Consider the following 27,926-nt stretch of genomic DNA (forward strand, 5'->3'; position numbering starts at 1 on the left):
AGAGCCTCAACTTAACACTCTATTACACATACAGTACAAATAGTGCATGATACTGCACAGCAACAGTTAAGTGCAACAAAGGACACGTCATTTCACATGTGGGCAATGGAGCACAGCAGGTCTCTGTGTAATCTTGTCCTTTTTTGCATGCAGAAGGTGGCAGCTGTTACCTTACAGACAAACATAGTGTGGGTAGAATGGTAACATGTTGAAATTCTGATTCTAATATTATGCAGACAACATTAAATCAACTAGATCTGCAGCAACAGGGAAGTAAAATGATTCGTTAATGGTCAGAAGGAGGACACTGGGCAGATGCAGGAGCAAACATTACTAAGTGATCAATAATGATATTGATCACTGAGTATTCCTCTCCTAAAATCTGGCCTAAGTTTCTAGTTCTTCCCCAGTACTTGCTCAACCTTTTCTGTCCAAATGATTTCTCTGCCTGGATGTTTAAGGAACTCTACAGCTAGTAGTGCATGTACGATATCCGCTGTTCATCCCTCCTGTGTTATGTGGATCTGACAGCTGCAGCAGACACTCCACAGTCAGGATAGTAAATGCCTTGTGCTGTGTTTCTCACATTGGTCACATTCTCATATTCTTGTCACTGCTGACACACGGGGTTACAGTTTGTCACCTATGTCATCATTTAACATGCACATGAGCGTTTCTGTCTCAGTGAGTAAGTACTCCTGCTGTCATGGCCTTAGATCGTTTAAGTCATACCAGATCTCACCTTTCCTTATCATTTTTCTAAACTTATCAGACTTTGAAGATTATTTGTGTCCAGGGGAGCGTTCTCATGTTTATCCCCACCAGAAAAGCCGCGTCCTCTGCCGGTGTGTGTTTTCGCTTGCGCTGGCCTTAGTTTGTGTGCTTAGCCTTGGTTCATTAATGACGGTCAGGAGCGTCTGTTTGATTACACCCTGTGTTATTGAATCCAGGGACACCAAAGACGGGTTAGCTGTGAAGCTCCTGTAACAGCCAGGGCAGGATTCCAAACAGCATATTAGAACCTGTCTGAGCCACACCCAGCATTCAGCGCACCAGGCCCTTCAAACTGTGCATGTATTTGGATTACCTTTTTTTCTCCCAGGTGGCTTCATATTTACCCAACCTGGCGCTGCGGAAACATAACACAAAGGATGAAGGCAGGCTCAAGGTGCAGGAGGATTTGGTTTCAAACATTATTGTTGAGCCTATATGGTCTTTTAAAGGCAGTGCATAAACCACCTCTTCTTTGCTTTGGTCACATTATATACACTGCGTGCAGAGCATATGCTAGCAGCTGTTTGCTGATGGATAGCACTGGCTTGTTGTGTAATAGCTTTCTAATGTAATGCTTCTATTGTAACAGCAAAACCGCACAGAACCAGGCATGATCGCAGAGGGCATGGATGCAGAGGAGTACAAGCTAATGGCCCTCCAACTGTGTTGTGTAGCTTGCTGCCCTCAGCTGGTCGATTGACAGCGTAGCTCACAGTTTGTATTTCCTTTCGCTTGAAGTGACTTGACAGAGCAGCAACAAATATAAGATACAAAGGTGTAAAAACACTTTCATGAAAACTAACAGTAGAAAAGAGAACACAGTGTTCTGAATCCTGGTTCACCTGTTGTTCTATCTACATGTGACACAGTCGTCATAAATACTAATAAACATGTAATCACACAGAAGGTTGTCAGCCACCATCACTATTCACAATGGAAGCTGAAATCTGATTGGCTTTCAATTCAGGAAGTTGTGGTCCCTTCGGTTAGGGAGGAAAAAACCACATCCTTCATACAGACACATGAGAGATGACACTATGAGCACCCTGATCCTCCCCCTTACTGGAAACCAGAAACTTAGAAGTTAAGAAACGAAGGTGATGGCTATCTATAAACCTAATTTGGGAACTAGAAGCAGGGTCATTTCTTTTGTTTTTATTACAGTCAGTCACGATGACAGTGATGTCGTCAGTTCGCTCTGAAGTCAAAATCATGACCTCTCATGGCTCAGGAGAAATATTTTGTGACCTATAAACTGAAACAAAACCTTCTGAAAAATTGTTGGCTATCTATCACTTAATTTAGGTCTAATTAATTGTTTTCGTTCGTTTATTTTCAGGCTACATAAGAACTGCATTTTGGTCTGTTAGTTAAAGTTTGATCCCCAGTGCAGGAACTATGTCCATCAAGAACAATGTGTAATGGTGAGGTGTTATTTAAAATGTCTGTCAGTATCAGAAACATCAGTAACTCTTCTGAACTGCATTGTTCATCATCATTTCCAGGTACCAGCGATCCTTATGTGAAATTCAAACTGGACGGGAAAACGTTCTACAAAAGCAAAGTAGTTTATAAAGACCTGAACCCCACATGGAATGAGACCTTCTCCCTGCCTGTGAAGGATCTAAACCAGAGACTGTACATCAAGGTAACGTAACGGTCGCTTTTTAAACATGTTATTTGGTGGAAAAAGTTCATTGTTATACTGTGGGACAGTGACACTGTTGTGTTGGCCAGACTGCGGTACAGTGTTAAATATGTTAGATTTGTCACATGGTCAGTCTGAGCTTCTTTATACTGTAATGCTCAATGTGTTCTCTGTAACAGTGTGTGATTGCAGCTCTGGTGGTGCAGCTCCGGAGCCGTGCACGAGGGAAGCCTCATGTGTGAGGAAAGGCCCACGAATTAGTTAAACGTTTTATTCAACAACTCTCTTACTGACAGTTCTGCCACCACAACACTTCACCTCAAGTCAACTGTCCTTTCAGCGACCACCCGTCAAGCTGAATCTTCAAAACATTTCATCAGCGAATGAAATTAACCCTGAAAATTTGTGTTATTATCAAAAGCCACAGCTAGTCAGTGCCTGCACACTGTTCACAGTAACAGATAACTGTGATCATGGTGTATGAGGGTCTGCAGACAGTCGTCCAATCAGCCGCTCACTGTTACAATAATGGCGTGTATGATGCCGTCTGTATTAACAGTCTCTTGGCATTTGATATGACCCAGGTGTACGACCGTGATCTCACCACCGATGACTTCATGGGCTCCGCCAGTGTCACCCTGAGCGATCTGGAGGTTGACAAGTGAGTGCGTGGGTGGGGGTATGGTGCTAGCTCTGAGTGAGTGGAGGCAGAAGGAGTGTGCACTGTTACGCTGCAAAAATAGAATAAAATAGGGGACATGTTACTTAAAATCAGCAAAATTATTGACTTAAGTCGAATTAAAATTTCACTTATATCTAGTCACAAAGAGCCCACAGTTATCTTCACAGTGGTGTGGTCAGACTAAGCAGCTTTGTACTTGTCAGTGGTCAATATACAGTAAACTAATGGTTCCCATCTATTTGGTGTGTTACCCTTAAAATGAAGCTTTGTCGACTTGTGACCTGCTGTCACAGATTTCACGTGTTCGGTGGCCATTTCAGATTCACATTGTTCTATTTTGCTCTCAATGTGTAAAATTATCCAGTATTTCACAAGCAAAAAGCAAAGATTAGAAAAAAGTACCAAAAAAAATCTCAAACATCATTTTGTGTAGCAGAAAGGTGTTAATGTGCTCTCCTGTCCTGTCCTGGTAAACCCTCAGAACACAAAGACTCTCTAATGTCTTTAACTGAAGCTGAAATTCACTTTTTCTCAGAGTCAATGAGCTGTCTTTGCCTTTGGACGACCCAAACAGCCTGGAGGAGGACATGGGGGTGGTGCTGGTGGACATGAGTCTGTCACACAGAGATGGGGACAGCAAGAGAGGCCAGGTATGGCAAGCTCTCATATGCATATGCTGCATGTTATCTGGCAGTAGGGATACTTGTGATGCCTTGCATTTATGACACATTTCTGTTTTTCAGCAGTGTTTCTGTCTATGTCCGACTAACCACAGTGTCATTTTGTTTTGCACCTAACATGCATGCTCCTGTTGGCAGCGGTGGCCCCAAAAACGAAAACGAAGTATTAGGGTAAGGCATGATGGAGGGAACACACTGGACAGACATACCTAACATTTACTTAGCAGTCTGTATCTGACCGATCTGAAAGAGGGAACTTATGGAAACAATAGTGAAATAAGGAAAGAGAAATATAGAGCTGCCACTCGGGTCTGGAATCATAAGTCAGTGGTATGGCCTCCCTCAACACCGCCCAGAGTAGTCAAAGCTGAGCAGTGTCTCCCGGCTGAAGGAAGACTGCAGGTTGATCTGAGTCGTTTTTGTTTCCTTGCACAAGAGGGCAGCAGATCACCACATTCTTTAGAAAAATGGTGTCTTTTGAAGGAAGTAAAGTCTGACAAATGTATGTGATGTGATCAGTAATTAGTAACATTATAGTTCTAAGATTAATCATTAAATAAGAGACATTAACAGTCAGTGCTCACTGAGTTCTTACTATGCCTACTACTACCTTTTTCATGCCGACTCAATGCACAACTGTTTTGTGTGTTTAGAGTCGCCCCTTTGCACAACACTGCTGTTTGGCAAGAGTGTTTGTGTATGAGCGGTTACCCTGTAGGATAAGTCTGCTGACATGCTACATGCGACAAACCACAGCGAAACATAAAATTCTTCCAGCTTTATCCATGAAACGAGTCTGGTTTGTGTTCTGACTTCACCCAAAGATCAGCTGCTGCTGAATGCACGTTTTTTTTTTTTTGTTTTTTTTTTGCTTATCATGCCATTTTCTATACACTCTAACCTCTGTAGTGCATGGATCTCTGAACCTGAGTGGGGCAGCCTGAACCGCCACATCTGGCATCTTTGCTCATTCTGAGGAGAAGTCTGAAAACTCTTCACCGCGTCTGCATGTTTATAGACGTGATCCTGTGTTTGCATTACTGAGCAGGTGTACCTAATAAAATGGCCACTGAGTGCACGTTCCCTCGCTGCTTCAGATAATTATTGTTCTCCGCCAAGTGCATTCAGTGCGGTCTGTTAATTGAAACCCGATTTTCCGCCTATGCGTCTGCGTTAATTGAATCTGGGTTAAACGTATCTCCCTCCAGTGCTGCGTCTTCATGTAAGCTCAGCTAATTGTCTTAGAATATGGCTCCCTATTACATATGGAAGAGAGACGCTGCTCCGCATCGTAGCTACTGCAGGCTTTACCTAATCTCTCAGTGAAATGAAATGAACGATTTTGTTCTCTTTTCACTGGAGAAGACAGATAATGTGGTCTCATTCAGATGTCTTCCAGGGATGTTTGTTCTAATGTCCAAAGCACTGATTTGGAGCATGTTGCGATCTTTACAGAATACAGGCGACAATTTGGAAGTAGAATCCCCCTCCGCTCCTGCTACTGGACTGTGTTCTGGTTCCGCTCTTCCTGTGTCTGCACGATGCGCGAGCATTGTTAGAAAAGAGATGTTCTTGATTTGGTTTGACTGAAGTCTTACATATCCTGATAGTGCGTGCATGTTTTCTGTTTGAATTCCGAGGTTCTCTTTTTTCCCCCTTCTCTCCTTTGTTTCACATGGCTCTCCTGCAGGCGGGAGGCTCGTCTCAGAGCTTTCGTCTGTCAGAGTCACTGAGGAAGAGTCAGCTGTGGACTTCTGTTGTGTCAGTGACTCTGGTCGAGGGTCAGGAGCTGCCGCTGGACACCCAGGGAGGTCAGCTCTTTGTTCGCTTCAGACTGGGAGAGCAGAGATACAGAAGCAAGGTACTGGGTGGAGGACGAATGCTTTTCACCTCCTCCACTCCCCTCCTCCTCCTCTTGAATTGTCTTTGTTATCCGTAATACCTCCCCGTCCCCACTCCACTTTTTTTTAACTCTTTTCTTCTCCCCACTCTCCCCTTCCTCTGCTCCTTTTCTCCTCCAAACCTAAACACTTTTCTTTATTATTTAAAACCCTTTCTTTAATCCCCAAACTCATTTTTATTCCTTAATATTGTCTTGTCATCCCTTCTTTCCTTTAGCCAGAGCATTTTGCTTTGCTCTTTCATTGAAACCACATATTTTTTAAGCCAAGTCCTTTTAAATGCATAGGAGGGGGTCAGAGGTCAGCATCAGCTGTAGATCTGAACTTTGATCTTGCTCAAGGACACTTCAGCAGTAAGGATATTGGAGTACGTTTTATTAACATTTCACAAAGTGGCTGTCACAGGTCGCATTCTTCTGTTTGTATGGTGCATTCTGAAAATCTAACACTAATTTTTCCGGAAATGTTTGCTGTATAAGATCTTAATGTATAAATGATATAAACCTTGGTTTCTTGGGGAATTTCTTTATGTTTCTTCAATTTCTATTAGTATTGTGGTATGCTAACATATCCACAGTATTTCATGCCACAGATCTCTGAGTATAAACTATGTATTTAATTTTACATTCACATTTGTCATTGACTGCTACTGGTGACTTCTAATTAATATCACAGTACAATCATCTGTCCAGAAGTGGAAATGTTAGGCTGTAATGCTCTTCTAATCTCTGATGTGATCGCAGATCACATAAAGGACGAGTTCTGGGAAAAGAACTGGAATAAGATGGAGCAGATTTCTGCTGTGTGTCATGAAATGCCTGAGCTGTAATCGCTGCTCATCCTGGCAGCTGGATGATGTCTAGCAGTGATGCTCACTTTCTTGCGCTGCTGGCTCTGTGGGCACTGTCACTGATGATTACCTCGCTATTCTGCAGCATCATCCATTACACATCAAAGCTGCAATCTAATGAGCAGCGCTGCTCCTTTTCCTTTTCTGTTCTTATATGCAGCCTCAAGTAAACAGTCATTATGTTTTATGCCTTTGTGTTCAATGGGAATTTCTGATGCTGATTTCTGAAGCTGCTTAAACAACAACACATTCACAAACTAGTCTGCTGGAAAATCAAATTTACAAATGTGGTTAAAAAATCTGGACATATTTCAACTGGTTAAATATCAGCTGTGAAGGTTCATCTAGATGATTACAAATGTGATATAAAAATCCATGTTTTCTGACGTTCAACTGATGCAAATTGACTTTTACAGCATGTTGAAAAAGTTTATTATCATTGCAATATAACAGGGAAATTAGGGTCTAAATGTTTTCTGACTGTGTTCGCTGAATTTGAATTTCCGGCTCATTTCCGATTCAGAATCACTGCAGAGTTTCCAGACCTCAGTGGAGAGAGAGGTTCACTCTAAACCAGTTCATGGACAGCCCAGACATCCTGGAGGTGGAGCTCTGGTCCAAGGAAGGACGGAGGACTGAGGACTGTTTGGGAACGTGAGTCTGCGTTCAGAACGTGTGTGTGTGTGTGTGTGTGTGTGTGTGTGTGTCCTGAAAAGCGGCGTATATAATGTGTTATTAACAAAAAACAAACAAAACAAAACAGACTTTTCAAGAAGAGATTTGACATTTCCAGAGGAGCTGCTCTGATTCTCCACTTGATCATTGAAACAAAGACCAGCGTGAGTTTGTGTGTGTGGTGTAAATGTGCAGGCATGTGAAGAAATGCTTGTCAGTGTGAACAGTCATTTGTTAAGTATGCAGCCTTCGCCATGTTGCTCCCTTGTAAATACCTACCGAGTCCTACTGCATACCTACATACAGCAATAACCAAAGTGAAAAGTGTACACTCACACTGTCAGGATTTTATTTTTTATTTCACCTTTATTTAACCGGGGATTAAAAATCACATTGAGATAGACATCTCTTTTGCAAGTGAGCCCTGGCCAAGGTAGCAACACACAATTGACAAAATTAGGACAGACAAGGTAGTAAAAAAGGATTAAATGTGTAAAGGTGTGTTGTTTATCTCGTGTGCCCGTGTTATGCCTGTACAGCATGTGCACACACTCTTGTGTGTGACACTGCATGTTCATGTGTGATGTATGTACATTTTAATCTTTACATGACTGCAGCTATGTCTGCATGAGCATGCACCTTGTGAAGGCCTGTACGTGTTTGTTTGTGTGTACAGGTGTGACGTTTACCTGTCCAGGGTCCCTTTCAATCAGAGGCAGCTGTTCACACAGACCCTGGACCAGGGGAGAGGACGCTTGGTCTTCCTGCTTACACTGAACACGTGCAACGGCGTCTCGATCTCTGACCTCTGTGCCGCACCGCTTGACGAACCTCATGAAAAACAGAACCAGCTGGACAACTATGTCAGTACCTGTACAATCAGCACGTCTATCTGCACTTTATGGCTGCGTCACTTCACCCCTACAAGTGTCAGCATACCAGACTTTTATTTGACACCAGTAAAATGTTTTTTCTGAGTACAGTCTCAGTTACAAAAAAGTTGGGACGCACTGTAAAATGTGAATAAATACAGAATGTGATCATTTGGAAACCAACTTTTTTTTTTTTTTTGGTTACCAACAACGCTTTCATAAAGTGTTCCCTCTTTTTGAATCAGGGTTGTCTGAAAGCAGCTGGTGACAGAGAGATAAACTGAGCTCTAGAGAGAATCTGGGTCAGTCTAAAGCTTGTTAATTAGGTCCATTACAATAGGATGTGAGGAGAAAGGCATGTATGGTGGTCTCAGTGATTATAAAGTTCAAATTTAAGTCTGAAGATATTAAAACATGCTGAGATTTTAGAGGAAATTAGGGGTTCAAGATTGAAGTCAGTTGTAAGTGAGTTCAGTCTAAACTGTTTCCAGGATTTGCGCACTACTTCCTGTGATGACAGGACCAGAGATGGCAGTGTTTGTCCTGTAATGAGAGCGTCAGTCACAAAGATGTCTGCCTCATCAGTGTTTTTGACATCAGATAGTTGATCATGGAGAGAAAAGGTCTGTAAGTGTTACTTTAAGATGCAGCTGGGTGGCATGGATATAACCATGAAAAGACATGTCATGACTGCAGAGACTGGGAGGAACAAATATTTCAGACTGTTGGACATACCATCCCTTTAACCTGCCTTAAATATTGTTATTAAAAGCTGCACTTAAAGTGCAGTGCCTGTTTTTCATTAGTCTGTCGACAAACAGTCGTGCCATATATTACCATCAGCTGTTTTCCAAAACTTAACGTATGAGTAAAGTATGAAAATAAAGTTGCAGTGACTTGAAACTTGCTTTAGTTGGGAAATCTTCTCCATCTTGGCGAATGTTCAGTTGGATTAACTGTCAAAATTGGATTTTTGTTGTGTGGCAGTGCAGTTACGAGCATGTTTTTTTTTTTTTGAGAACAAGCTCTTGTTGGTGTGAAATGTATTATTTCAGTGCCCTTACAACATCGTCATAATTCCTTGAAACTCATTTCTTTGTCAACAGTGACATTAAAGTGGGAAACGACTGCATATACAGATTAGCACAGGTCTGCTGTGAATGCTGTGGCTTTATTTATTTTCTAAGGTGCTGGTGGATGACCTGGCTAGTTTATACACATTTGTAAACAGTATCAACACATTCATGCATGTGTATGATCTGAATCTGACATTTAATTAGTCTGAAATCTAATGGAAAGGAAGAAACACTCGATTAGTCGGTTTTCAATCCCAGGTTTGTTTTTTTGTTACGACTGTACTTGAATGAAAAAGTCTGGCTCATCTCACAAACTGTGTAGTCTTGGTGGCAGAAGGTGCTCTCACAGTGTTTTCTGGTCTTTCTAAACCCTCATGTTTCCTGTCTGCTCACTGTCCCCACAGAGTTTGAGGAGGTCCCTGGACAACCTCCAAGATGTTGGTTTCCTCCAAGTCAAAGTTATCAAGGCTGCAGATCTGATGGCCGCTGATTTAAATGGTGATTTGCGTTGAAGTTTTTTCTTTGTTCTGTCGCAGCGGACAGAGGGAGCCCACTGTGAACGTGTTTTTTTGTGTTCTGCAGGCAAGAGTGATCCCTTCTGTGTGTTGGAACTGGGGAATGACAGACTGCAGACCCACACAGTCTACAAGAGCCTCCACCCAGAGTGGAATAAAGTCTTCACATTGTCAGTTTGAGTCTCCTTTCTCTCATTAATACTACCTTATATATGTAGCACCACATGTATGCTGTTTGACCACAAATGGGGACATGCAGTGATGTGTATGGGCTGGTTTATGAGGAGCATCTGACCTCCTTGTTTGTCTCTGCAGCCCTGTCAAAGACATTCATGATGTTCTGGTGGCGACTATCTTTGATGAGGATGGAGACAAGGCGCCAGACTTCCTGGGAAAAGTTGCCATTCCCCTGCTCTCGGTACTCTCTACCTCACTAAGAGTCCATCACACAGACAATAGACTAATCTATTTGCACTCTGTGTCTAAATTAAAGTGAAGAGGGCGATAACACTCCAGTGGGTTGAAGACTTGCTAAGATGTAATCCAGCATGACTGATGGTCAGGTTCACGGCTGAGTTCAGCACCTGACGCCTTTCTGTCCTGCAGATCCGCAGGGGACAACAGATCACCTTCCCACTGAGGAAGGAGGACTTAGGTAGACTGTCGAAGGGGAGCATCACTCTGGAGCTGGAGGTTATTTTTAACCCCGTAAGTAAAAGTTCAGCCTGCAAAGAGATGGGCCTGGTTCTGTCTGCGTCTCATGGCCTCATGGCTTTTTTTTTTTTTTCTTCAGGTCAGAGCAAGTATAAGAACCTTCAATCCAAGGGAGAGAAGAATCATGGAGGATAATCCCAAATTTTCCAAAAAGGTTTGAACCTGTGCTGATTCATTTACATTTTAATTTTTTTTATTTATAATCCAGGGTTTGGGAGTCCTCATATTGCATTGAGTCAAAAAATAATCTGAACATCACATTGTAATTGTAGCTGTTTAGTTGATCTTTGTTAATAAATTAGTAGAAATGATTTGGTTCATCGAGAGAACATTAAGCTGTGAGGTATAAGGTATTAGGCTGTACACAAGGGATTTGAAGACATTCGATTTTATTGACATTTTATAAACAAAACAATTATTTCATCAAGAAAATTGTTGAAAATCTTAGTTGGCTGCAGCCCAAAATTCCATAACAGTAAACGTTCCAAGCAACCAACAGTAAAGAGGGCGAGGGTCAGAGGTCACTGCTCTTTTGACAATATTCCTGTGATGTTTGGATAATTGAAATTTCAAAGAAAAAAGAGTAAAGATAATGAGACAGAGAGGTAGAAGACAACTTGTTTGTTATTGTGTTTGTTGTCAATTAGCTCTTTATGATCTGAACATGAGCGATTTTTACTTTGCCTCTCTCTAAAGAGCACTGACTACAAAAGCAAAGACTTTCCTTCGCCTGAATTAGTTGAATCGAGCTTTAATTGACCCCAACTGTGACTGAGCTCTTGTCCACTGTTCTGCTACATTAGTTTGATATACAGTGTGCAAGACAGGGTGCAAGACAGGGTGCCTGACTGTCTGTGCTTCCCACAAAGACTCATTGTTGTCAGACAATACGTTGCTCACTAACGCCAAAATTGGCTTTCGCACTGACGACTCGGATCATAACGTCCAGGCTTTCCTTCTGTTTTAATGTTGAAAGTCTTGGTTGACAAAATCAGGTCAGATTACTGACATTTTTTTTCCCCCTGACCACAATGGCTCATTCTGAAAGATACAGTACCCGCTCCTCTCATTAATTCACCAGCTGACTGGACATTTCGTGTTTGGCTCGAATACATTTCTTACAAAATTAAACCTGTACTCCATGAAAACATCATTAAAAGCATGTTCATCCGCATTTTAAAGACAACAACTATTACATTTATGTGTTTTTCATGTTTATCTTTCAGGCTCTGGCCAGGAACGTGCTGCGTGTTCAGACACTGTACAGGGCTATCATGTCGACTCTGCAGTACATCAAAAGCTGCTTCCAGTGGGAGAGCGTTCAGAGGAGCCTGCTAGCCTTCCTGGTGAAGTGCTTTAACTGCTTATCAACACACTATCTGCATTTCCCCCTGTTTTCCCTTCGAGCTGCGGAAGACAACCGCAGTCTGGCCAGCCCCTACTTGAACTCTCCCAGCGAGAATCTTAATCAATGCGGTGTTGGGCTCAGCAGAAACGCAGGCTTGGCCCTGGCTCTGTGTTGGAGTGGCCGCTTTCAGTGCTGCGTGTCTCATGGATGCAGAGTTAAGCCTCAGCTGGAGAGAGTAGAGTCCCAGTGGAGTCGAGATAGAGTCTATTTTTGTTCTACTTCCCTGACAACTCATTAACCCTCTGTCCAATCTGTGCTCAGTTTGATTTAGACCCCATTATGGAGACAGAAGTCCAATTAAAAGGCTCTTCAGAGATAAGGCTTATTCTCCATCCTGCCATTGTTGAATACAAGTGTTTAGCAAGTGTGAAGACAGAAACACAAGAGCAGCCTCTCAGCCTTGTCTTTAAAGTGAAAAGTGGAGGAGTTGCTGATCTTTTTGACATTACTCTCTCCCAGATCTAGCTAGATTGAAATGGCATACAGCAACTTGAGCATTAACTATGCAGGCAATCAAGGTCATGGAAAGTTCCTTTTGTTTTTGCAGCTGATGTCCTGCAGATGGCACTGAAGTTTTGCACAGAAGCCAAGGAATTTTTCATGAGTCGGGTAAAGAGATACTGTACGTCAGCCAATAGTACAGTTTGTTCAATTTGCTGTGAAAAATGGGACAGAGCTGTTATCTGTGCAGAAGCCACTCTGTAGCTTCGCGTCGTGCATTTAGTTTTGTAATTCAGGATCACTTGGACCCAAACCCTGTGTTGTCCAGGATGGGGTCAGGGGTCAGTGAGCTTTAATCAGAAACTGCTTGTAATGAAAATATTTAAGCCATAGTTAATGTGCAGGTACTCACAGTGGAACACTCCTTTTTGATGGCAAACGATTCGTAATAATGTACCTCTGGAGAATACCCAATCCCTCCTTATAGATATCGTGTTAATTATTAGCGATAATGTTGTTTTGCCTGTCTGTTCAGACACACACACTCAAACACAAATTATACAAGCATGAACAAGCGCACAACATACACACTCATCCTCCCACTGCATCTCAGTGTTTGAAAGACAGTACCATCTGAACTCGTGTTTTCACACTAACGCTCCCCGCCTTTTCAGTCCTCGGTGAGAAGAAACAAATGCCTGCTTAATACCGCCACATGAGAGTAATGGATCAAAGCTTCACTTGCATGACAGGGCAGAGTGACGAAATACCTGCAACATCTGCAGATTGTCGGACAGCTTTGTAAAAGACGGTGGGACTTGCTGTTTAACGTCTCTGTTTTTTAGGAATGGTGCTTTTTATTTTGGTATGTAACACCAGCACCGTAAATCAGAGAAAAAGATACAGCCTGAATCCAAACAGAACCCCGGATTTCCCCGATTTGCCATTCCCACCCCGAGCAAAGAAACAAGAGGAGCCACCAGCGACTTGCTTGGAAATACAGAGAAAACGAAAAAAAGAAATAAACCAATAATTTTGAGAGAAGGTACAAAACCATAACTCCCACATGAAAATCAGTGTCATCAGTGTGCTCCCACCTCCTCCTTTCACTCTATAAAAGAAGTAAGTGTATACTTGAGAAATATTTTTTCTTTCATGTTACACATTCCTTATGACAGTCTGTCATGCAGCAACTGCTTTGAACTCTTTCACCTCGTCCTTAAAAGGAGTTTCCTGAGAAGGATTCAACGTCCAATCCTCACGCCTTCAGTGATCACGCAAGATCAGACAACACCTCCAAAGATATGAAAAAACTGTGCACATGTGATGTTAGCAACAGAACAGTGAATCTTTATCCAGAATGAATGGATTTTCAGGCACGTCCACTGCACACGCACCAGTGTACCCCCATCATTTCCTGAAGGCTGCATAGCCTTTACTTTTACTGTTATACTCCACAGAAGCAGGAGGTGTTGTGTATGTTTATAAGACTAATAAGTCATTGATCACACTGCTGCTTACATATGTTTCCATTAAGACTAAATGTTTAACACCGGACACAGAAAAAGCACAGTTGCTCAGTTCAGTTCACTGCTACAGCCGTACTTTGTCTGTTATGACCATTAGCTTATGGCGGCTAATGTTCGCTAATGTCAGCAAACTTTAAGTAGATTATAAAGTCCGCTGACTTTATGATTCCTCTTCATTTGTGCTAGTGTTACACTACATTTAGCATCTAGCATTATCCCATAATTGTTACTTGTGTCCTCAGTGGCTGCTGTTCAGCAGAAGGTACAGAGTTACGTGGCATTAAAACAATGAATGGAGTAAATGATGTCAGTGATTTCTGGGCTCTTGAATTACCGCCGTGCCATGCAAACCCTTCCCCGAGCATTAGTGTGGAAATCCTGCTGCATTCTGAAAATGTGCGACCCTCCAGTTCAGTAGCTCTCCTCACGTTAGTAGCCTTTCATTTTTTCTCTCCCTCTCTCTCTGATCTGGATTGTATTTCCAGAGCCCTTTTTGCTGTCGAAGACTGTGTAATGCCACTCAAGCTGAAATGGGCTGCAATTATCACAATCTTTATTGCCCGAGTATACATTTCCACCAAAGCGTGACTTGGCTTTCCCCCTGTCCCGGCTCTCCCAGTCATTACAAAGTCCTCACTAATAAAACATAACCCTTTCAGTGAGGAATTGGTTTCATCTCCTCTCCCAGGCCCTGTTTTGGCTTGTGATAACACAGACAAGAGCATGCTTGGCTTTTTGCACATTAAAGCTGATGGTGGTAGCGGTGGCGGTGGTGGTGGTGGGGGGGAGGATCTGTCATCTTTTATGTCAGTTGGTGCCTCAGAGGAGAGTGATGTCTTTACCAGATGTTCACTTCTATTTTTATTAGCATATAAAAACCTGTAAACCCGTCCCCACGCCTTGTGGCTCGCTGCCATTTTGGCCGGTGCTGCCTCTCTGACAGGATTATTTTATAGTTCCATTTAGCCGTGCAATTGAGACATCACAAGCCATATTTCTTTATCCCCTCACCCATTTTACCTGAGCCACGCACAGGTGGAATGTGCATCACAAGTGCCATTACGATGTTAATGACATATTCAGACAGGCTCCTTGTGGCCGCGTGGTCGGCTTTAATGTACACAATATGAGAGAGGCAGAGTAATTAGACATACGTGGTTGCAGGGGGTGGAGGGAGAGTCGGTTCAGACCAGAGTGGTCACCCTGACCGACATTTGCACAGATATCTGTATGTAGGAAGCAAGGCTTTGATAATGGCAGGGTATCCTTCTTCAGCTTGACCAGTGCTGATTTGATCAGTAGCAGATCAGATCAGCCTTCAGCTGGTGGGGATTCAGGAGCTGTTGAAAATGTCTCGGGATGTGAGATTGCTTTATCATCCCACCCCTCTTGTGTCTGCCCTCACTGATTCCTGACCTCTGTGACCCTCTGCCCGCAGGTGTTTGTAGTGACGGTGTGGTACTGGGAGTTTTACATGCTGCCCTTCTTCCTGGTCCTGCTCATCTCGTGGAAATACCTCCAGATCCGCTCCGGCCGAGTCAGTCAGGACGTGGTGAGTCCAGAGCAGCTTTGTCAGCCTCGTCCTTCTCCTTCAGCCCGATGGCCTGCTGGCTCCTGTTCACACTCCCGTCTTTATTTTGTAGAATAAAGAGCAGCAACCACAACCGCATTTCATAAGTAAAAGCTGGTTTGTTTCCATAGCAACCAGCTGCACCTAGCTACACGATACATAATGATAAAATAACACATTATAAATAAGCACAGAAAACTCACTGAATAGACTAATGCAACATATCATTAGCTAATTTGCAGCGTTTGTTCCTCACTAACACCGCTCTCTCTTTTCAGCCTGTCTCTGGTTATTGTCCTGAATCCTGCCTCCTCTTCGCTGTAATTGGTCTGTTGCCCTCTTCTTGTTGTGACTGGTCAAATTAGAAAAACTTTTAGGCCTCTGCTCTGAAAAGGTCACAATTCATGGTGCTTTTTCCCACTGTGACAGCTCACAGAAAAAAAAACGATGTTGCATCTTGTCTGCGCTCTGTGCGGAGTAACAGCTGCATTTACTGAATGCAGTAATGGTCGTTCAGCACAGACCATAGGTTATAGCAAATTACATACACAGAGCACTGTTCAGACAACAATCGACTTTATTACGTTGTGAAAGCAGTGAAGCGTGTGCTGATTTACAGCCATGTAGGGCTCCAACTAGGAGTTATTTTCATTATTGACCAATCTGTACATTTCCCTGGTTTTATTCTATTAATTAATTATTTTTTTTAGACAACAGAAGTCAGAAAATTGTGAAAAATGGGCACTCACTACTTCCCTGATCTCTTCCAACAGCCCAAAACAGAAAGATATTAAACTTACAAAGATATGAAACAATGATAAATTAATTAAATCAATTATAAAAATTATTGCCAATTTATTTTGTCAGTCAACTAAACCAATTAATCATGTCAGCTCTACAGCCATGCTAGTGTATATACTGTAATATACTGAATATTCTACCAAACAGCATATTGCAAGACCAATTAAAACTCGGCTGGGGAACCTTTTTCCTATCGAGGGCCGTCCTTCCTTTGGGTCACACTAAATTACTGAACACATAAATCACACAAACCTCTAATACAATGACTGGAACTGCTTCTCCTTGGTGAGGCATCTGATGTCAGATGGTGGTAATAATAATAATAATAATGATGATGATGATGATGATGATGATGATGATGCTTGCAGCTCGTTTTCCAGGTCATTCTTGAGTGTACAGATGCAAACTTCAGTGCATGTCTCCTCAGAATGGGAAAATCTTCAGGACCTACAAGGCTCTCCTTCACAAGTTCTTTCTCTGAATGAGGTTTCAGCTTCTTAGCTGTTAGCTCGCTCACCACAAAACTTGCCTGCGTGACACTGTTTCTGTCAGAGTGTGGTCTTATGACAGCTGCTTGTTGGGCATCCAAACTCTGCTGAAGAGCGGTAACTTTATCCAAGCGCATTTGTCTTTTCAGCTCCTCCACTTCAACATGTTTGTATCTGTAATGACTCTTGAGATTAGCCTTTTCATCTCTGCGAGCTCGTCTCCACAAACTGCACTGACGTACTGGTTTGGCTTTTACTTCAGCAGAGATAACAAGGAAAAAAAGTATCTTTCAGTTTCATCTTTTTTGTGATTTCCTGCCTCTTTGGAGCTAAAACTACAACTCACAGTTTAGAATTTTGTAAAAATATTTTTATTTTAGATTTTACAGCATGTCCACTGTAGTGGACTAACAGAACAATTTTACCATAACACAGCGAAATCATAACAGAAAACAAGAATGTTAATCCATTTTTTAAATGAAATTCAACATTTGGCCTGTATCTTTTGTTGGACTTCTGAAAAAATTGACATTATTAAACATTCATAGCATTGCTATTATTTTTCCTAACAAAAAGTTTAACTGAACTCCGACTGCAATGTATGATTCCTGACATGTTCATTAAAACAAGAAAATATGTGATTACCATAGTTAAAAAAAACAATATCCTCCTGAGACCCAGCCTGTTCATTTGTGTCCTCTGTAGTGGACATTTGGTTTTGGTCTATATCTTCTGACTCATTTGAGCTACCCTACTCAGTCCTGGTGTGCTCAGTAGAGGACATCCTGGCCTTTCCAGTGATATCTCATGTGTTTGGGTGGGATGAGGGAACTTTGTTTTCATGCTGAGACAAAATGGAGACTGCAGCAAAACGCAAATGCCAGGAAAAGAGAAAAGATAAGTCAAATATTGTTAAGATATATATTTCTGAATTTCTTCGCCGAGCAGATCAAAGGGTCTTACAGGCCACGTACTGTCCAGAGGCCGGAAGTTCCCCGTTTAATAAAACAGTTCCAGCTGTACCCTCTACCATACTGTGACACAGACAGGAGAATACAGCTTTCCCCCTGTGAGCCCCACCCTCTTCAAACCAGACAAAACAAAACATTTTATAAAAATCTCTCATATGACGTATAGAATTTTAATTTTAATTTTAATTTTAATTTTAATTGCATAGTGCAATAACAGGCACATGAGAACAGATTATTGCCACATCACAATTCATTTTTGAACCAACAAGAACTGATTTTCAGCTATGTGGGGGCAGCAGAAACAAGCAGAGAAGACAACTTTGACAGATCATCACCTTTTAAGTTGAAATGGCAAACTTGTTGAACATGAATTGAATGTTCACTCTCCTTTAGCTCTTTTTGGTGTCAGCCAACTGAAAAAACTAGTAAATGATATACTATGTTCACCAGCTATTTGCCAACGTTGTCTTTGAGTCCTTTTGCTGAAAACAGCTGCCTGCTGCATCCTAAAACAATGCTAAGAGAGCAGCGAAAGAACCAGAACAGTAAAGTTTTGTAAACGCTCAGCAGAGCTGAGGGGAGCTGCAGAGTCAGGAGAGTCCGTCACTCCTTTCACATACAAGTAATCTTGTGACTGACTGTAGAAAAATACTCATTACTGATGCTTTAACGTATCCAGATGTAGACCTTCAGTAGCCTTGGCTCATGATGAAAAAGCCAACATGGCCTGTCAGTCATCTGTCCTGCAGCGCTGAGTGCTTCTGGAGGCTGACCTCAGGATCACCGCAGATCCCTGCACTTTGTCAGATGGCGACCCCAATGAGACAACGTTTATAATGTAGAAACTCTTGGAATCAGTACAATCTCATGTCAATAATACCGCTCTTTTTTTTTTTTTTTTTGTTTCAGGATAATATGGATTTGGGGGATGAGGATGAGGATGATGAGAAGGTATGTACCTGTGGTGGAGCGTGTGTATTTCTATGTGCTGATGAATAGAAAAGATGTTAGCTTCATTCTTACATGTTGACAAAGGTGATCTATGATTTATGTTGTTAAGCTTTTTATTCATTTTGATTCCTGCCAACCGCTAGTTGTATTTTTTTGTAAACTTGTGGTTACTAAAAGACATTTGGGCTTAATAAAGACCTCACCAACCCGTTTCCACATGTCACAACACATTCATATGCTAATAGAGGGGCGGGGGAAAAGGTTCTGCTGCATTTGGGAAAGTCCCTGAGCTTAACACACCATACAATACCATCAATATGGAACTAATGACAGCACTTAGACATGCTTTTTCAAAGCTCATTTTGAAAGTTTGTGTTGAAAGTGTTACAATGCTTTTAGGCAATGAAATATTTCTTCAGAGTGACAGCAGTTTATTGTAGACTCTTTGAATGGCCTGCGTTGGCCTGGTGTAAAGTACTTTTCATACTGGCCCCAAGTGGGAACATGACCCTGAAATGGCTGAAGTGCTTTAGTGCATAATGGATATTTGCCTGAGGACAACGTAAATTGTCTTACATGTGGTTTTTGGGACTGGTAGTCACTGTGCATCTGGAATATCCCAGGTTTGATCCCCTCTACAGCTCTTTTCCCAGGCTAGCCCCCAGTGTCTGGATGGCGTTGAGCCAGCAGTCACTCACAGCGCTTCCGAGCAGAAGCAAACCACCGTACATCATAGAGATCACAAAGTGACAAAGACCATGTCTTTGGCCAGTCCACAGTCCCCCAGTTACCACGGCTGCCATGCCACCGACCGTCCTCCCAGACCCCGGTCTCCCCGTGTTTGATGTGGACGTGGTTGAGTCTGTCTGAAGTCTGGCTCTCACTCCAGAGATTTACTCTGTTTACTTTAAAGCTATCCGTCCCTCCAGGGATCTGGACTAGCCTGAGAACAGTACCTCATCTCGTTCATAATGTGAAGTCCAGTCCCTTTATGAAGAGCCTTTACTTCTAAAAGCCATTTTTAAACTTGCTCTTAAAGAATCTGCCTGCTGCTTTTCTCAGAGACACTCAGAGTCATTATTATAAAGTCTTGTATGAATCAAACCTGTGACCTTGAGAATGTCTTGGAATATCTCTTTTTTATTTTAGGTTATTTAGAGTACAACCAAACTAAATACCAAATATTTTTGATATTCAGATTCCATCTAGTTTAGAACAGTCATCTACGTCTGTTTGTTTTAATTAATCAGTGTAATGAATGATTCTTTTTACATTTCTATTGAACCTTTCCTTAAGCAGGAAGTATTTTGTGATTGGATATACTCTTTTTCAGTGGTTATGTAAAATGACTAGCACACAGCTGCATGACAGCACAGACATAAAGCACAATAAACTGTGACCAGAAACATCTTTATGAAACAAATACAGTTAAATTAAAGTAAAACTCGTACAAATTTGTTTGGGTTTTTTTTTTAAGAATTTCTGTAATGGTTTGTGCTTGTTTCACCTCCTTTTCAAACATGTATTTAATCTGTATTATTTGGTACTGATAGTTTAAGAATAAGTTAATGGGCTGCATGTCTGACAGTCTGTCACTAATCGTTACAGCAAGGATCGTTTCCATCCAGCACAAGCCTTTTATTAGATTCATGAAGACACGGTCTTTTATTTCTTAAATGTGCACTATTGTGGCAATTCTAATACAATTAGCTGCTGAAAATGATCTTTTTTCTCCTCAAATGAAATTCCTTACCAACACATGCCAAAATAACAAACAAGCAAACGCGTCCTTCTTTCCCTCTCGTGTGTTCTGCTGTAGGAGTCAGAGAGAAAAGGGCTGATGGAGAAAATCCACATGGTCCAAGACACCATCATCACCCTTCAAAACCTGCTGGACGAGATCGCCTGTGTGGGGGAGAGGATTAAAAAGTAAGAATTAAACATCCAGCGTGAAATTACAGCTCTCTACAGTTTAATATTTAAACATTAAAAATCTCAGTGTTTATGGAAGATTGTTATTATATGTTATTAATTACAATGTCTTGAATATTTTAACATATTATTTTAATTGTTTTCTTGTAATGATCCAGTGCAAAAGAAGAAACTCAGTGGCCACAGTGACATTTTACTGCTGTATTTTGTGTAAATTGACTAAATGACTCTGCAGCATGAGTTCCTCGACACTCACTTCCTGATGTTTATGATGTGAATTTGTCAGCACTTTCAACTGGTCGGTGCCGTTCCTGTCCAGCCTGGCTTTCCTGGTCTTTGCCATCGCAACAATCATTACATACTACATTCCTTTACGCTACATAGTCTTAATATGGGGTGAGTCTGAAACACTGTTTATCATGTCGTCTGTTTTGTGTTTGTCTGCCTCCATTTTAGCTTTAGTGCCTCATCACCCCCTAAAATCCCTGCCCACAGTCTATTCTATTTTTATTTCCTTCCCGAGCGTCTTTCTGTTATCCATGCGATTTACAAGGTCACAGGAGTATTTGCTCCCATATTTTGTGGCCGCTGTGACTTCCTTCGCTTTATCTATCAACATCAGCTGCTTATAATATTAGTGATGTATGAATTGAAGCATATCGTATTGTTAAAAGCAAGAATATAGTAAGATTAGTGTCTGAATGACCAGAGTGTAAAATGTTGCAAGCCTAAAAAGTGAAAGTAAAACAATTATACTGTACATAATGTAGTATTCCAAGCAATATTGCTTGGACAGCATGTGTCTCCTCTGCAGGTATTTGTTTGTGTGGAAACAAAGAGCGCAGCCACAAGAGACTACTGTTAATGATATGTTGGTGTGAATTTCTGTTTTAGGTATCAATAAATTCACCAAGAAATTACGGAACCCGTACAGCATTGACAACAATGAAGTGCTTGATTTCCTGACGAGGGTGCCTTCAGATGTGCAGAAGGTAAGCCCCGCTGGATCAGCCGGCCAGGAAGCTCAAAATCCCAGAGCCCGCTAGCTTTGCATTTCACTAAAACAACTCCCAGGCATTCATCACTCTTGTCTGTATAATTAGCTTCATCTGTATAATTATGTAGCCCAGTATAATTTCTGTTGTGTTTTGGTCATGATACATCCCTGGTGGAGGTCTGCTGCTTAGCAGCTTTGCGGCGCAGGCTGTTCCCAGGCTGAGACAGGAGACGCTGCTGCTGGTGTCTCCTGTATGAACTCACCAGCCTCAGCAGAGCAAAATATCAGTCAGCGCGCTGCAGCTCCTCCAGCTCACATCAACCAAAATAAGTTAGTAAATTCAGCTGGTTGTGGAGAATGTTTTACATCATTTAATAATAGTAAAAATAAGCACACTTTTTCCAACAAAAATCATCACCAAAGTTGCAGGATTTTGCAGTGATGGTCCAAAATGGCTCCCTCATGTCCAGAAGCCAGACACCAAACAGACGTTTTTAAGTGTGGACTGTTCTCAAGAAGTGTTTGCCTTTTCTTTTTTCCCTGTCTCTCCTCCTGTATGTGTGCTATGCTGTGCTGACCTCTCTTCTTCCTTTATTCCCTGTCTTCTCTCTCACCCGAACTCGTCTCTCCTCCTCACCCTCTGTCTCTGCCCTTTTCTCTTTAAGCTGTTTGACCCCATTTGCCTCCTCCCTCTCCTTCTTCGATGCCCTTGGGCCTCTGGGGTTAGTAGCAGTGACTCTCTGTGGTTTCTCCGCTGACCACTGTTGTTCTGTCTATGCCACGACTATGGTCATCCTGCTCGGTGATGGCAGGACTTCGTCACACACACACACACACCTCAGTGTTACTTGATTTTCAATGGTGATTGAATCAAACCACGACACGATGAACAAAAAGTGACGCATCAGTGGTAAAAGGACTAATAGCTGGTTCTTACTTCATGCAGGTTCAGTACAGTGAGATAAAAGGCAGCAGGAAGAAGAAAACCTCGTAGAATGTAGGAGGACGGTCTGTAAACGGGACCTGATGCTGCTGTTTGAAGACTTCCTTCCTAAAAACTGTTTCCGGATGATCTACAGAGTCTCACTTTTTGTCCGTTTTGGTGTGTGTGGTAGGTTTGAATTGGCTGTGTCGGTACACAGCTCAGCACCCTTCAATTCAACCAGCACCTAAAGACCTTTCAGCCAAAGAAGTCCATACTGAGGACCCTGCAAAGATTACTTTATCACTTTTTTAAAACTAATTTTATAATATTTTTTCCGAAGATTGTAGGTGTTTTATCGTATGTACAGTTTATTCTTTAAGATAATCAATTAGAAGCTGCTTTATTTTATATTCTTGGCCCCAGATTGTGTCAGCTGAAAAATTATTTTGTATTTTACTGAATGTAGACATATGTTTGGTATTTATGTGTATATTTTTACATAATTTACATGGACAGATGTGAAGACTTTAATTGAAAAATGGATTATCCACCATTTGAAAAAAATGGCTAACTTTAAAAAAGTACCACTTGCCATAAGGTGTTTTTGTAGAAAATGGTTCTATTTTTATGTACAAGGTTGTTGTTTTAAATATTAATGGTAAATGTCAGGTAACAATTGCTGTTCCAGATTGAGCCTTTAATATGTCCATATACAGCAACATATCAAAAAAATCAAAGTAAATGTTGTGCATGGTATTCCTTTTTTTTCTTACATTTATCTTTTGAATGATAAAGAGCTACATGCATAAAGTATTGACTCATTAATTGTACAACAATATGACAATATGGATTAATTTTACATGCAAAGATAAGTGCCTAAATTTTAGATTTTATTTTCATTCTTTATACATAGAGGGAGGATGCATTGCACTGTGTTGTATATTGCCATTGAGTGGAATGGGGCCAGACCTGTACTCATAACTTTATTTATTAATGGCAATCACAGATGAAGACTTGGTGTCTCTCATTTCTATCAGCAATAAATGCACACAGTCTCAGTTGTATGTTCTGCCTCTCTGTCTCAGCTCTGTGCTGTGTCTCCTTGAATTCCCCTGCACGCCATATTCATCCTCTCCGTGCTCCTGTGCTGCAGGATTGTGGGCGTCTAACAGCACGGTTTCTGAGCCCCCTCTCTTCATTAGGCTTTCATGAAGCGAGGCGAGGCTGTGCGAGACCTCGCTGGCACCCGGGCTCCCCACTGTGTTGATGGCCCTTGGGCGTCGCCACGAGCAGGAGAACCTCGGCGACCTCCTCTCAGCTGCTGTGACGAGATGCCTGCAGCCAGCATCCTATCAAGCACAGCAGCCAGACAAACCTCCGGTACCGGGCTGCACATCGCTCAGGAGCAGGATTTTAAAACCAGCCACAAGCAACAACAGCCGCACCGATTTAGGGATTGGAGAATTGAAGTAGTTAAGATGTTGGCGTTCAGAGTAATACCTTGGGATTTATGGCTTTTAAGTCAGAGCGCGTGGGCTCACAGTCAGCAGCCTCTTAAATGAGAAACGAGTAAAATTAGAGGAAAACTGCTCTCATGAAATGCAATAAGAATCCCATAATTTCTGTATCAAATGCGATGCAAATGTATTGCACCTGAAAGTATTTGCTGATTGAACTGATTAGATACTAAAGATGTCAGCATTTTGAGTAAATTTGATGTGTACACACTGGATTGTTTGAGAAATACTTCAAATAACACCTCCCCTGGAGAAATCAACTAAATATCCTTTTTGCACGGCTCAGTGCGGTATACGCATAATATCCTGCTACACGATGCTACACTATAGAAAATAATTTGATGATTTGTCCAATCGTCATGAGGACAGAGGATATGGAGAATGTGGCAGACGATGACCTGTATATCTCTTCATCTAGTTACAATGTTGACTTAGGTATCAATATTAATAACCCGCTGTCAAGGACACTAGAAGGACATCTCAATTTTGACACTTATAGGTTCAACATGAATATGTATAGGCAGCGAGACGCTTCAAAATTACCAAGTAAAATCATGCTTCACACGTGGGGACTAATGTGATGTGGCACATGCATTCTGATGAGCCCCAAATACAGAGGCCAATTGGTCTCAAAAGACTTGTTATAACTCAATATCTGATGGACCTGAGAATGTTCAGCTGTGTCTGAGTGTGAGTGTGTGTGTGCGCACAGACAGAGGCACTGCATATAACTCTCTGAAGAGGGTGTGAATGTCCATTATTATCCATCAACAGTCCTTATTAACACGTTAATAACTACATCCAGCGTGGACCGTGTGTGCTTGTGTGTGTGTGTGGAGATGGGATGGAGGGGTCTAATAGGCAACATAGTGTTTTATTAGTTCCCAACATAAAGCATTGCCAGTGAGCAAACTGCAGAGCAGCAGGAAGCTGTTTTCACACTGACAGCGAGCCTGCTTGGTTTGTTTGTGGCTCACTTTGTCTCTATTTCTATGGCACTTCACTTTCAAACTCTGGATGCTGGTGGGAACTGTGTGGCCACTAAATTCTAAGTATGACTGTGTACGGGCACTCATTTTCAGGAAAAAATGGCACAGAGTATTAAAGCACAAATATGGTTAACTTTCATACTGAAAGCTGATTGGTTCCAGTCAACACACTGTTCAGATCACGCTGAGCAGTGCCGTCAGGTTTCAGTTGTTTACTGAACGTTAGGATCATCTGTGTTCATTCTTTCTGTTTCCAAACATCAGCTCTCATCATAAGAGTTGTAAAATTATCATCAAATTGTTCTGATCATGAGAATCATTATCATTATCATTATTGCTGTTAACCTCTCACGAACAACTGCTAATGTGTTTTAATAAAGTGGAGCTTTTTTTGGAATGAGTGCGATCTTCTCCTCTAACTCTCAGCAGGAATGATGGAAAATTAAAATATTTCTCCAACTGTCTGACTTTTCCTTTAAAGGACCAAAGAATTTGACTTTAGCCAACTAAACGTTTTGTCTGCAGTCCTACAGCACCACAATTGTTTCTGTCACGGTTTCCACTTTTGAAAATTCTCAGAATCAATGCTACAATCATTGCTTTCAGTAACGAGCTTGATTTTGACCATGTGGGCAGTTCACCTGCCCCCCACCACTCCCCATAGTGTTAACAATCCTTCAGGGAGTCTGGGTGCAGGTAAATCACAGGCACAGCATGTTCGAGCTGGGCTGCTGCCCAGAGGCTGTGGGGCCACTGTGTTGTTCCAGAGCAGGCCAGCATCAAAGCCCTTGATCCCGAAGAGCCCGAGGCTACGAACAGCTGACAGCTCTGATTGACGGAGGAGATCCAAAATGATTTTGTGAACGAGATCAATGCACTGATATTAAGTTAGCCTTTTGTTGGTGTTTTCTTTGAATATCTCTTTAAATCTATTGATTGTGGTAAAAATCTGTTGAATGACGTAGTTGGAAAAAAAAAAACATATAGAAAAGTAATATATGTTGGTTGTGATTTATCTTAAAGGTCAAGGCCAGCAAAAAAATATATTTTGGTTACTATCAACAAATCCCCTGAAAAGCCTGAAACCGTCTGTCAGTCCTGTTGGACTTCCCCGTGCAGCCTGCGTGTGGCACTCAGCCCCAAACTCATTTGTTCCTACTGATGATGTGAATTTTCGAAAACTGGTTTGACATGTACAGTTTCAGCTTCTGAAAAGGCTAAATCATTTCCTAAAAGAGCTTTGCTCTGTAATTTCCAGCATAAATTACTCAAATAGGAGTAAATGTAGTGCATTTGTTGGATTTTCAGCTGTTGGTCCTCTAGTGGGCATATATAGATATATATTCAATGTAAATATCAGTATAATTCAATCACCACAGTGTGGCTGAAGCATAATGTTTCAACCATGTATTTGTTACTGATAGTTATTTCAACCATCTGCTAATTATTCAACCACTTGGCAAGCTTTCAACTTCTCTGCTTGCTAATAGTTTAGTTTTCATACACTTTTGCAATATATGATATTCAGGTGCTATAGCTGACACTGCACTGTATGTGGATATATAAATTTAAAACCAATTTGTTATTCAGGCTATATTTTGTCAAATCAGTTTAGCAACTCCAATTCTTTCCACGTACCCCCTGACAAATGCAGAAGTACCCCCTTGGGTGCAGATCGCCCTGTTTGGGAATCACTGATCTTGTTTTCACGGCAGCAGGACGGCGTTTGCGGGATTGACTCAAAATAAACGGCACTGTCCGTGTTCAAGGAACCCAGCACAACTGTGGCTCACTGATGTGTATTTATTAGCTTCTGAATAACAAAGGAGGTCTATGACACAGAGGAATGAGCTACATAAGGTTAACGTACTCAGACAACAGCTGTCAGTAGGATCAATTCATTGTTGGTTTTGTGTCTTTTCATGGGATTTGTTGACTATGAAATCCATAGAATAGTTCCAGACTTGTCCTTTAAATGAAAACCTGGGGAGAAGACTCAAGGTTTTATTTTGTACGTCAGAGCTCTGTATTATACATGTTTGCAATTTTGGCTATGAATGTGTGAACTGATTTACACAAGTAACATTAGCTCCATACATAGAAATAGACAGATGAGCAGCAGAGGCAAAAATTAGGTATGCAGAAATTTTATTACGTGCAGTACTAGAGGTTTCACACATTCATTGACATAATCCTACATGCTGCTCTCTGCTTATTAAAGAATGTTCCAGCAGAAACTTGTTTTCCTAAATGACAATGTCCTTGCCAACATTTCATTGACCCGGGTGATCTATGGCACAGCCTCTGGAGTGAAACTGGTTGAACTGACACGCAGGTCGCACCAAAACCACAGAACAACCAGACTTGAAAAAATGTAAACACTACTGCGCATAAATTCCCACCCTGAATGTTATACAGTAGTACACAAAGTTCTGTTTGCAGAATAAGATAGATACATTTCCGTTGAATTATCGTCCATCCTCATTATAAATTTCAGTCTTGCACCTTTTGAAGAGAACTCAGTCTCAGAATATGGCTGACACGACAACAGCTTCTTTCACATTTATCGGTAAGTTATTTATTAATGCAGAACACTGAAGGATTTTATGTGTTCATATGCAACTTCAACAACAATTCACCTTAATTACAGGAATAATGCTGCATTCAAGACTGAAGTATTCCAGTATTTCGGGGTGTAAACTGTTGGACTTTCTATGGAATGATGTTTTAAATGAATTCATATATAGTCGCATGTGTACTATGATCAATACATGTTATTATGCAATAATTATTATATTGTAATTGATTATTTTACATTAAAACATTAATCTGAATCGATGTTGTGCACAAGACTATTGGGTGGTTGCTCTTAGTCCTGATGTCAACATAAACATTGGTGAACATTTCTTGAAAGAAGAATTTCACTAATGCTAAACCTTGTTGTCGTCTGGGTTTGCAAACATTTTCACTTTTTTTTTTAATATTGAAATGATTGCTGGGTCAGATCAGAATCAGTGTCC

The 27,926-nt window shown here is 41.4% G+C and overlaps 1 protein-coding gene across 4 annotated transcripts in view; it reads left to right on the plus strand.

Annotated features, from left to right (window-relative positions):
- The window catches only part of mctp2b (multiple C2 domains, transmembrane 2b), a 38,446-nt gene extending 14,988 nt beyond the window's left edge, over window positions 1–23,458 (plus strand). For 3 of the 4 annotated variants that reach the window (XM_076739432.1, XM_076739355.1, XM_076739583.1), the window contains 19 exons: window positions 2,280–2,422; window positions 3,007–3,083; window positions 3,640–3,754; window positions 3,923–3,955; window positions 5,475–5,645; window positions 7,059–7,189; window positions 7,887–8,073; window positions 9,563–9,656; window positions 9,741–9,843; window positions 9,989–10,091; window positions 10,280–10,381; window positions 10,467–10,541; window positions 11,614–11,733; window positions 15,204–15,317; window positions 18,505–18,546; window positions 20,366–20,475; window positions 20,765–20,874; window positions 21,373–21,470; window positions 22,422–23,458. In XM_076739432.1, coding sequence (XP_076595547.1) covers window positions 2,280–2,422; window positions 3,007–3,083; window positions 3,640–3,754; window positions 3,923–3,955; window positions 5,475–5,645; window positions 7,059–7,189; window positions 7,887–8,073; window positions 9,563–9,656; window positions 9,741–9,843; window positions 9,989–10,091; window positions 10,280–10,381; window positions 10,467–10,541; window positions 11,614–11,733; window positions 15,204–15,317; window positions 18,505–18,546; window positions 20,366–20,475; window positions 20,765–20,874; window positions 21,373–21,470; window positions 22,422–22,469 — 1,976 coding nt within the window. In that variant the 3' untranslated portion in view covers window positions 22,470–23,458. The remainder of the gene's footprint in view (window positions 1–2,279; window positions 2,423–3,006; window positions 3,084–3,639; window positions 3,755–3,922; window positions 3,956–5,474; window positions 5,646–7,058; window positions 7,190–7,886; window positions 8,074–9,562; window positions 9,657–9,740; window positions 9,844–9,988; window positions 10,092–10,279; window positions 10,382–10,466; window positions 10,542–11,613; window positions 11,734–15,203; window positions 15,318–18,504; window positions 18,547–20,365; window positions 20,476–20,764; window positions 20,875–21,372; window positions 21,471–22,421) is intronic. The other variant, XM_076739510.1, reaches the window with a different exon arrangement.
- The last annotated feature ends 4,468 nt before the right edge of the window (window positions 23,459–27,926 follow it).

The sequence above is a fragment of the Chaetodon auriga genome, chromosome 1 (assembly GCF_051107435.1).
Source record: "Chaetodon auriga isolate fChaAug3 chromosome 1, fChaAug3.hap1, whole genome shotgun sequence".
Classification (NCBI taxonomy): Eukaryota; Metazoa; Chordata; class Actinopteri; order Chaetodontiformes; family Chaetodontidae; genus Chaetodon; species Chaetodon auriga.